Raw genomic sequence first — 11,144 nt, 5'->3', positions numbered from 1 at the left:
AATGGTGGCTTAGTGGTTAGCACGTTCACCTCACACCTCCAGGCCTCCACCTTGTGTGTGTGGAGTTTGCATGTTCTCCCCGTGCCTCGGGGTTTCCTCCGGGTACTCCGGTTTCCTCCCCCGGTCCAAAGACATGCATAGTAGGTTGATTGGCATCTCTGGAAAATTGTCCGTAGTGTGTGATTGCGTGAGTGAATGAGTGTGTGTGTGTGTGTGTGTGCCCTGCGATGGGTTGGCACTCTGTCCAGGGTGTATCCTGCCTTGATGTCCAATGACGCCTGAGATAGGCACAGGTTCCCCGTGAGCCGAGGTAGTTCGGATAAGCGGTAGAAGATGAATAATAATAATAATAATAATAATAATAATAATAATAATGAGTAAGAGTAATGATTTTTTATTTTTTTTGCTCCATAGTTATTGAAGGGTCCTACATGGACACCTATTGTTTTGGAATCAGATCTTCAAAACATAGGTGTCCACATACTTTTGGCCATAAAGTTTAGGTCAGAAGACTAAACTGTAGGCTATGAACTTTATTTACTTGTTAGCTATATGACCATTTAGCCTCAGATAATCTTCTACTTTCAGCTTTTTCTGTTAGGGGTCATCTGGTTCCACCTAACTTTATCCACTGACAACTCACGTTTGGCACATTTTATGCCGGATGACCTTCCTGATGCAACACACTTTATTTTATCTGGGCTTAGGACCAGCACAGATATCACTGGCTCGCAACGCCTGTGGCTAGACTGACCATTCAGCTTCAGTTCAAACTGAAATAATCAAACCTTGTTTGATTGGTTGACTGTATTTGATTCACTTGGAAAACTACAAATATTTTTGCTAATGGTTTTAGTAGTAGATTACTCTTTCATATGAGAAACAGATATTCACATCGGCATTGTCATCTTAGTGTGTGACTCATCTATGCATACACAGTTAAAATGTCTAAATAAGGGAATGTTTTCGTTCTAGTAGACAGCTAAGTGTGAAACAGGGCTCCACTCATTAACATTTTTTTATTTTGGGAAGTGATTTTCCTACAGAACCTTTGCTTTATCTGTTTTAAAATTGACTAGCAATAAACAAATTAACTTGTATAAAACTGTAAGGAGCAGTAGACAGACTCACATGTGCTTCTGTGGTATAATGGCTTGCATGGATTGCAGTCTGAAGTCAGCTGTGTATTCACTGTAAAACACATGCTCTCTATTTTTCCTTAATTCAATAAATTATTTCCCCTAATATGGAAAGAATGTCTCTCAAGTATATCCAGTCTTTAAGTGTGATTTCCTACTTTTAGGATAATCTTTGTAGGATACCTTCACATTCACGGAAGATCAGACAGTGTTTAGATGTGAGTACATGGCCTTATAATGTTAACCTTCTGTGTGCACTTGGACAGAGTAACCAGCTAATTGGTGTATGTATATCACACTGGCTTGTATAAACCAGTGGCATAAGAGTTTGCGCATACGAGTTAAACATACAAAGGCTATTGCTGCATCATGGGCCCTAATCTGAGAAATGAAGTGCAGGAGATTGTTCAGGTGAAGTGTAAATATTAGCAGCTCAGTGTTGTCAGTAACATATTTTGTTCAATAGTCCAAGTGTGAGCTGTTCATTAAAATGTGTCCCCGTTAGACCCTAGCACTATGACATGTATGCAACTCTTTTTATTTAGCCTGACGTGCAACAAACCAGTCCCTAAATTGAATTTGGTGCTTACCAGGTCCATGTGATATAGATTTAAGTGATAATAGTGTGTGTATTTGAGCACCTGCTGACTGGCTCTAAATACTTTGAATATTTTCACACTTATGGAAAACCCTAAGTGATCCTTTCCTAAACTTTGCCTAAAATGTTTTCCAAAAGCCAGGAATCAAACTTACAAAGTACATAAGAACAAAGTGCACAATTGCCACAATAATTAACATGACACAATCACCTATGCAAAATCTTTAATCTTTTAAATATTCATAAAGCTGTCAAATGATCTATTGTAAAAAATAGATGCATGGTGCATAATGTAATCTCATTATGCTTATTGTGTAATTTGGTTTGTTATATTCTGAATGATGCTGATTAGATTTTTAGATAGCCACGCTGTTTTCAATGTTATCTGGCTGGAGATAGGGGTAAGCAAGCTCCAGTTTGCTGTTCCTCTTACGGATGTCATGAGCGATGTCCCTCAGGTCTTTCTGCACCATTTTGACAAGCTTGTTAGGCGCACCACTGCTGAAGTACCACTCTCTGTACTGGCACAAGGGCACCTACAGTACAACAATACATGGACACAGGAACAATGGTTAATTTATTTGCTTAATTTGCTACCCCCTATTTGTACCTTTTCTTTATTTCAGTTCCAGGATTATTGCTTACAAGAATTTCACTGAAAAACTGTTAGTTGAAAACTAACCCTAACCCTAACCCAACCCAGGGGCTTTGGCAAAACAAGAACTTCTTGTTCTTCTTGGCCCAGGGCTTTTTGTTGTTAGTCTTGTTTTGTTGTTAGGGATGACTATACTCACAGAGTCAACAGACGGTTGTGACAGCAGGAACAGCACAATGAGCACTCTGCAAGTGGTGTTAACATCAGGAAGGAATGTCAAAATATCTTCTTCTGTCACTGAGCCTTTCACTTGAGGAGGAGGACGTAACATGGCAGCCGGGCAGTTTGGCATCCATAAGCTGAAGTCCAACTGAATTTAAATTTAACAGGACCGATCTGAATGTTAGACTGTTGGTATTAAATATCAAGATCTGAATGAAAATGTATCATCTAAAAATAATACAGCAAAACCTATGACTCCTGAGAGTGATTCATCACCAGGTGAAATGTCTAACACCAGGGAAAGATGGTAAACAAAGTGGTAAACAATCCAAGTGTGAAAATGTTCAGGTCATTATCTGTTGCTAAGGTTGTCAGTTGTATTTTGCAAAGCTACAAAACTCTTTTTTATTAGTTAGCAACTATGAAGTAGCTTAAAAATAAAGCATTTATTTATTTATTTATTTATTCATTTATAAATGTATGTTTCAAAGCAATAGTTTATAAATCTTCACAGAAAAGAGTAAACTCACCTGAGAAAAGTTGACAGCTGAATGCATTGCTGAACTTGTGAAGATCACCATTGTGATGTACTTAGTCAGTTCTGCCTTGGTCTGAAATGTCTGTGGGAAGCCTGGGGAAATGAAGTTTTAGTAAGAAAATATTGAATCAAAAAGAATTAAGGTAATTGCATGTGATACCTGGTTGTGAAAGATAAGAGGACAAATATCAAATATACATGTTTAAATATACAGTACTTGATTAGCCAATCAACTTCTAGTCTTTCCTCCAAAGGTATTTTGGCAAAAAAAAAGTGACAACAGTGTAAATAATCCACTCGTTTGTGCCTGATTCACTTGCCAGTGTATTTCACATGCACCGTCACAGTTATGCAAAACAGACTAGAGGTCAGATACTGCTCAAATCTAAGAGGGGTTTTATTCTTTGTAATCTTCTATCATGACTGTATACTCACTCTCTTGGTGAGGTTATTTCCTCACATGGGTTCTCTTACCACTGCTATGCAGATGATACACAACTTAACTGATCTCAGCATGTCTCAGAAATATCATCATGGATGACTGCTCATCAGTTAAAGCTCAATCCTAGCAAAACTGAACTGCTGATCATCCCAGGTGATTCATCCCCAGGTCATGATCTTGCAATATCCCTGCATAACAATCTGCTCTCCCCTTCAGCCACAGCTTGCAACCTTGGGGTAACCATGGACAATCAACTGTCCTTTTCCTCTCATGTTGCTAATGTGACTCGCTCATGTCGGTTCATTCTCTACAACATTAGAAGGATTCAGCCATTTTTGTCCACACAGGCTGCTCAAGCACTTGTTCAATCTCTTGTCATTTCAAGACTGGACTACTGCAACGCACTGCTGGCAGTTCTAACTATGAACGCAATTTGTCTCTCTGCAAATGCAGAATCCAAAATGCAGCTGCATGATTTGTTTTCAACCTGCCCAAGTTCTCGCATACCACCCCGCTGCTGCAATCCCTCCACTGGTTTCCGGTAGCTGTACGCATCAGATTCAATACACTGATGCTGGCCTACAAAGCCAAAAACGGACCAGCTCCCTCTTACCTCAAAGCCCTCATCACTCCTCGCACTGCACCTCACACCCTCAGATCTACCAGCATTGCTTGACTGGTTCCACCATCTCTCGGGGTAAGAGGCAAGTATACAACAAGACTCTTTTCTGTTTTGACACCAAGGTGGTGGAATGAACTTCCCCTAGTGGTCTGGACAGCTAAGTCACTGGCTATTTTCAAACAGTGGTTGAAGAGCTACTTTTTCATGAAACACTTCAACTAGCACTTCCTTCCTTGTTTGTTGCATATATGTTTAAAAAAAAAAATAAATCGTGAACAATGTTTTAGACTCATGGTATCTTAAGTGTGCAACCTAGTGACCCAGAGTTAATGTATCCAATGACAGAGACTTAAGCAATTCTGTAGATCGCTCTGGATAAGGGCTTCTGCCAAATGCTGTAAATGTAACCGTAAATGACTGTCACTAAAAAAATTTGCATGAATCTACAGTCTGAATGTGCTAGAATTTAGTGTGTTATAGTACAATTTAGTACTTATTCTTATTTAATTCTTATTCTTCTTTTCTTCTGATTAGTTGTTTTTCTGGTAATTATGGCAAATTGTGCTCAGATTGTAAAAATAACTGTAGTGAGATTCAAACTTTCACCTGTGTGGGTAAAACGTGGAAAACCCTCAAGGTGGATTTCTTGGATCCAGTTCTGGAGTTCTGAGTCACGCTGGACCTCCTGGTCATCGTGGTAATACAGTTCCACCCAGGCTGCCACAAACCTACATCAAACATCAAAATGTTGCTCTCCTATACTGTATCAATTAATCCTAACAATAACCACATGCAGGTCTTTAAAGAAAGCACCCATAAAAACTAATTTTGTGTTTCAGAGCTTTTTGTCTGCATCCCTCAGTGTACTGGACACCAATATGGTAGTATATCCAGAAAAAACTAATTTAGGGTTTATTCTGGTTTACTTTTGTAGTGTATCACTTCAGGGAAAATAATTGTTTTTTAGATTATGCATATTATGCAATAAAAACACACCCTTATTTTTCTGCATTAACAGTCGTGACATCTGAAACTAATATTATGTGTGTGTGTGTGTATGTATATATATATATATATATATATATATATATATATATATATATATATATATATATATATATATATATATATATTTATTTATTATGTCTTTTTTAAAGCACCTGTGAAGTGCATTCCACACCCTCAGAGCATCCTGTGCATAGTAACAGTTGGGCAGTTTATCCAGTCCTCTGTCTTTCAGGTCATCCGGGACACATAGTGAAGTGTAGTGTAGTCGGGCGCTGCCTCGAGCAAGCAGAAGAGGCAATGCATCAAGGCCACATCCTACAGCCTGATGGGAAGAGGTTAAACCAAATATTATCTTCCTGGTAAATAGGCAGCTGCAAATTTAGTTACAATACACAACAACCATATTTTTTTCCAAATAAAATCTGAATCAGCAGTGCCACAGTAGTCACTGTTTTAATGTAGTGTTTGACGGTCATCACTTAAAATTAGCAACAAAGTGTACAGACATTTAATTGTAACTGAAGCTAATCATACCAACCTTATCAAATACACCACCAGGACCCAGAAGAGAAGTTCGAGCCTGGATATTGATCTGAAGAGAATTCTTTAAATGAGGCATCAGAAGCTGTAAATATTTGAAAAAAGATAAATCCAATTTAATTCAGTAGAATTAAATAATAAAACACATCCGTTCATCAGTCTGTACATCCAACTCTTATCCTACACAGTATGCCATCCCACTGCCAGTCACCCTACCCCTACATGCCATGGGACTAGGGGAGGACACCGGAGTACCCGAAGGAAGCCCCGATTGTACAGGGAGAACATAGACTACAAAACATGTAAAAGGATCTTTAGATAAATGGAACAAAAGGCTTAACCCACTATGGCACTTGCTGGAAGGTTAGGCTTTTCCTCATGATTCTGCACCATGGCATTATCCATGCTCATGTTTCCTCTTTGAAGAGAGGTAGGCGGCATTAGACAGCCAGAAGTTAGCAAAACCTTGAGCATCATTTCTTTTCATTTCAGTATTTGTTAATACTTACCTGATGCAGAGGGTGTATTTCTGGCAGTTTCCGAAGCATGGCGATGCAGCACACTTCTCCTATTAAGTGAGTGCGAAGGAAGTGGGAGAGCAGCTGATGAACTTGGAAATCTGCGTTATGGACCCATATCTTTGCTAACAACCAGTCAGATGCAGAGTCAGAAGGCAGGAAGACCGGATTTTGAGGCCCAGCAATTTTCTGCAGCTAGCATCAAATATTCAGAAAGCTGCTTTATTTCTGGGTATCAAATTAATCATTCTTAAAATATTGATCTGCCTGACGTATAAGACATCAATATATTAAGGTACATGACAGCACTTTTTTGCAGTAATATTTCAGTAATAACATTAAAATATAACATATTAAATATTAAACACACCTGGATAGCAATAGGCTTCAGTTCTCCATGTTGGTTATAATGCAGGAGGCACAGCGGCGCAGCTAGGTATGACTGTTTACCATTGATAACATTGGCAGATATCTGATCAAGTACCTCATAATCCAGGAGAAATATAGTTCCTCTCTATGGTGCATAAAAAACATTAATTCAAAGTATGTGTTATGTAAGGTATAAAACACAGCAAGGAATGAAGAAAAGAATGAAGAATGGCTTTGTGTAATGTCCTAAAAGGTTTTATTGACTGACAATTGATTTATTAATGTATTTTTTTATTTACTTTTATTTAAAGAATGGCATGTCAGCGTTTTTAAATATAATTTAACTACTTCTAATGAGTAAATACATGTACAGTGGTGAACACATTAGTTCATAGGAGTTCACATTAGTTCATACAAATTTCTGTCTCTTAACAGGACGCTTCACCATATTAACATACATAACTATAAATATTTTTTAAAAATAACATGGGTTTTTTGTAATTGTATGTATTATTGGCTCAGATTATTGTTGGGCCTTCACCATAAAGGTCCCTGTGAATTAATTGATACTGAAGAAATAATAAGATATTAGATGTACAAAAAAAATAGAACATATAATAGCAGATATGATAACCACTACACTATGGAACCAGTCAAAAGCTTTTGTCTTACTAGTGGCTAAAAGTAGTGATTTGCCTTTTAGCCAATAGTAAGACAAAAGCCTTTGACTGGTTCCATAGTGTAGTGGTTATCATATCTGCTTTACACGCAGAAGGTCCTGGGTTCAATCCCCAGTGGAACCATGAGCTTTTCTCTGTCTGGGTTACAGCCCAAGCTGCCATTGTTGGCTCTTGATCCTCTCAAGGTGTTTCAGGCACCATGCATCATGGTTGACTGAGCTCTGATCCCCAAATCCTGACTAGCCTTTCATTTTACAATAATATGCAGTATACGCGTCAAATAAAGGCATTGTTCTTAAATGATAGCTATTAGAATATTTTAATTGTCTTGCAAACAGCATTCTGTGCTTGCATTTAGACTATATACACTCTCAAATTTAGATATTGTAGATTCATATTATATTATATTATATTATATTATATTATATTATATTATATTAGAATTTACAGTCATCATATTATTTTGTAAATGTCCATATACTCATTAAGTCTATTATACACATAGACAAACCTCTAACTCCTGCTCTAGAGACGAACCCTCTGGCAGAAAATCCTTGATCATCTGGGATGTGACAGCTAGATTAGGTGGAAGACAGTGGATCCGTCTGATGATTAGAGGATTACATCCATTCAGACACTGATATCCAAAAAAGGCATCTTCTTTCCAGTGAGCCTGAACATATTCTAAAAAACAAGAAAAAAGAAAGGCAATCAATAATCCCATAGAAGAAATTATACTAAAGATGTTTTCAAATCACATTAAGTGTCATATTATTTGCATTGTTTAGTAAGTTTTAGAAATTTAGAAAATATAAATTTAGAATGTTAGCAAATATATCACTGGCATACTTGCAACTGTGTTATCTTTTCCACTGAGGATGAGTAGCATCTCCAATTCTTTCATGGTACGCCATGGTTCAATTCTATCATGAAAGCCCTTAAGATAGTGCACACTGTTGCCTGGGCTGAGAGACAGAAATATAAAAGGTAGGTTTAATGATTTCAACATAGCATTGCAACCCCCAATCAGGTTAAAAAAAATCATCCACCACTACATGCCAAGCTAATTGGAAACTTGCTGAATAATCTGTCCATAAAAGACTTATCCGAAAAGCATGACATTTTCTTATGTAGGTGAGATTGTACCTTTGTCGGGTAAAAATCAAATTGGGACCCAGTGCCTCCACATTGGACATGTCAATGCAACGGAGACCACCTTCAGCAAAAGTCCTCCATCTACAAGGATAAATAAAGTTTCTGTCTTCTTTCAAAGTGACACTAATGATTCGTTGTTTTTGTTTAAGGAGTTCCATCAGTCCGAAATCAGAGGTGTGAATGTGAGAGATTATTTCTACGTTAATGCAATACCTGATATGTTTTTGCTTATTCTGGAGATCCCTGGCCCTGTGCTCTCGAAGTATAAGCAGTGACTCGCTATTCAGCAGGCACACTGAGGATAATAAAAAAAGCACAAAAAGACAACTTTGTTGTTGACATCATGTTTACGCACTACTTCCTGTTTTTAATAGCACATCTGCAGCATGTTAGCTAGCAAAATGCATATTTTGTTTTTGTATGTTGCAGCAAAGAGCTTAAGTTTGAAAAAAGCAACATGATTGCCTTTATTGCTGCGAAGTTCCACATCACCATCTGCAGTTGTGATCCACCTGTTACAGGGGAAGCACTCCACTTCTGTGTCATCAGAGCTCATCTTTAGCTTAACATCTAGACAGTGCCAGTCGTGATTGGGGAATCCAGGCCGAGCCTCAAGCCGTAAACGCACCAGAACCACTGAGCCTATTTCCGCATCAGGCTTCACCAGAACAGTGCAGCTCTACCAAAAAAGTGCAGGACAACATACTTAGATGATTGATGATCTTACATTTTCTCACTCAAGTTAAAAAAAAAAAAGGAAATAAATGAAGACCTTACCGAACCAGGAAGGAGACACTGATCATCTGTAAAAGGCCTAACTGGTGGACACTCACATTGAGAACCAATCAGAGAGACCCACAGAATGTTGTATGATCCTGATAGAGGGGCCAATGATGTTCGAATTGTCACGTAAATGCCCTCCATTTGCCTGACTTAACATGGAGTGTACAAATCACATACTGTAAAAACATTTTAAAATAATGTACATGGTTTCACCTTAAAGTAGATCTTTCCCCAACTTTAAATATGTACTGCGTCTGATCTTTTATGTACGGTGGCCGGGAAGTGCAAAACAAATTAACAAAACCCAAAACACATTAACAAAACCCAAAACACATTAACAAAACCCAAAACACATTAACAAAACCCAAAACACATTAACAAAACCGAAAACACATTAATAAAACCCAAAACACATTAACAAAACCCAAAACACATTAACAAAACCGAAAACACATTAACAAAACCGAAAACACATTAACAAAACCCAAAACACATTAACAAAACCCAAAACACATTAACAAAACCCAAAACACATTAACAAAACCGAAAACACATTAATAAAACCCAAAACACATTAACAAAACCCAAAACACATTAACAAAACCGAAAACACATTAACAAAACCGAAAACACATTAACAAAACCCAAAACACATTAACAAAACCCAAAACACATTAACAAAACCGAAAACACATTAATAAAACCCAAAACACATTAACAAAACCCAAAACACATTAACAAAACCGAAAACACATTAACAAGTCAGACAACCCGGAAGCGGTTGGTATAATTTGTGAATGGAAATTTACCGATCATCGGACGAGACACCTTTCATTCACCTTTATATCTTTAATGACAGTCGTCTTGTCCAATGATCGGTAAGTTTCCATTCACAAATTATACCAACCGCTTCCGGGTTGTCTGAATCGGTGCATGAAACACATTAACAAATCAGAAAACAAATTAACAAATCAGAAAACAAATTAACAAATCAGAAAACAAATTAACAAATCAGAAAACACAACGACATTTCAGACAAACCGGAAGCGGTTGGTATAGTTTGTGATTGGACAAGACGCCTGTCACTCAAAGTATACATGAAGTTCAACAGTCTGCCACAGGGAAAAGTTGGAATGGATGGATGGAACTTTACACATTACACATAAGATTCCATACCTGTATATCTTGAGTGACAGGTGTCTTGTCCAATGATCGGTAAGTTTCCATTCAAAAACGATACACTACCGTTTCTGGGTTGTCTGACTTGTTGTTGTGTTTTCGAATTTGTTAATTTGGTTTGGAGCTACATCTACATTTGAATTGCAAATAACAAGCAGGCATAATTACCATAGAAGCATGATTTCATTTAAACTACATGGAAAATGCAAATGGAAAAAAAATAGTCAAAGGTAGAAAATGTATCAGCTTCTTTCAGTAAAAAGTGACAATTTATTTTCAACGGTGTTTCCAGTATTTTTATATTCTGTAGTCCCAGCAGTACTACACAATATAAAGTGTACTACAGTGTGAAATGTTTGTAAACCCAAGTTTGACATCCACACTAATCTATGGTTCATGCTGCTTCATGAAAACTAGTATACTGACTGATCAGCAAAACCTTAGTGATAAAGCTTTATAGCTTGCGCACAGAACCATGCTGCTCTTTAGTTTGATTTTGGCATTAACCTTATTTCATAGTAATCCTTAGCCACCGAAAATATATCATTATCTTTTTTTACTTTTAACCTCTTGTGGTAGACTAATTTCAAAATTATTCTTAAACTATTGAATTTACACATGATAAATGACGTTTGGTAACCTACCTTGTCTGTATGCGCAGAGAAACACAGTGCGGATGTTCTGTGTGCTGCCTAGATATTCAGTTATGCAGAGTGGGTGGGTTGCTGATAAGATTAATGCTTTCTTTGTTACAAG

The 11,144-nt window shown here is 37.4% G+C and overlaps 2 protein-coding genes and 1 non-coding gene across 4 annotated transcripts in view; 2 read left to right on the top strand and 1 right to left on the bottom strand.

Annotated features, from left to right (window-relative positions):
• Positions 1-11,144, top strand: part of LOC132860195 (methyltransferase-like protein 27) — a 242,299-nt gene that overhangs the window by 72,555 nt on the left and 158,600 nt on the right. The window lies entirely within an intron of this gene.
• Positions 1,948-11,141, bottom strand: zgc:152891 (uncharacterized protein LOC767741 homolog). Of its 2 annotated transcripts, none has more exons than XM_060891412.1 (15): positions 11,033-11,141; positions 9,204-9,358; positions 8,892-9,105; positions 8,640-8,721; positions 8,418-8,507; positions 8,121-8,236; positions 7,783-7,955; positions 6,593-6,736; positions 6,214-6,417; positions 5,703-5,789; positions 5,317-5,486; positions 4,763-4,884; positions 3,085-3,185; positions 2,532-2,702; positions 1,948-2,273 (listed from the first exon to the last, which is right to left on the bottom strand). In XM_060891412.1, exons 2-15 carry the CDS (start codon positions 9,348-9,350, stop codon positions 2,094-2,096), a joined length of 2,001 nt encoding a protein of 666 aa, XP_060747395.1. In that variant the 5' UTR covers positions 9,351-9,358; positions 11,033-11,141; the 3' UTR covers positions 1,948-2,093. The 2 variants fall into 2 exon arrangements, with proteins under 2 accessions (XP_060747395.1, XP_060747396.1); XM_060891413.1 differs by having other exon boundaries at positions 9,204-9,354; positions 11,033-11,129.
• trnav-uac (transfer RNA valine (anticodon UAC)) lies at positions 7,322-7,394 on the top strand. Its single transcript has one exon. It is a non-coding gene; the product is annotated as a tRNA-Val (tRNA).

This window comes from Tachysurus vachellii, chromosome 17 (genome assembly GCF_030014155.1).
Source record: "Tachysurus vachellii isolate PV-2020 chromosome 17, HZAU_Pvac_v1, whole genome shotgun sequence".
Lineage (NCBI taxonomy): Eukaryota > Metazoa > Chordata > Actinopteri > Siluriformes > Bagridae > Tachysurus > Tachysurus vachellii.
This window is presented reverse-complemented; position numbering and strand designations above follow the sequence as displayed.

Excerpts from the sequence above, each read along its gene's own strand:
- zgc:152891 (XM_060891412.1), bottom strand. The coding sequence starts at position 9,350 with ATGGAGGGCATTTACGTGACAATTCGAACATCATTGGCCCCTCTATCA. Across the intron at positions 9,106-9,203 it reads AGTGTCTCCTTCCTGGTTCG|AGCTGCACTGTTCTGGTGAA; the intron begins GTAAGGTCTTCA and ends CTTTTTTGGTAG. Across the intron at positions 2,274-2,531 it reads CACAACCGTCTGTTGACTCT|GTGCCCTTGTGCCAGTACAG; the intron begins GTGAGTATAGTC and ends GTTGTACTGTAG.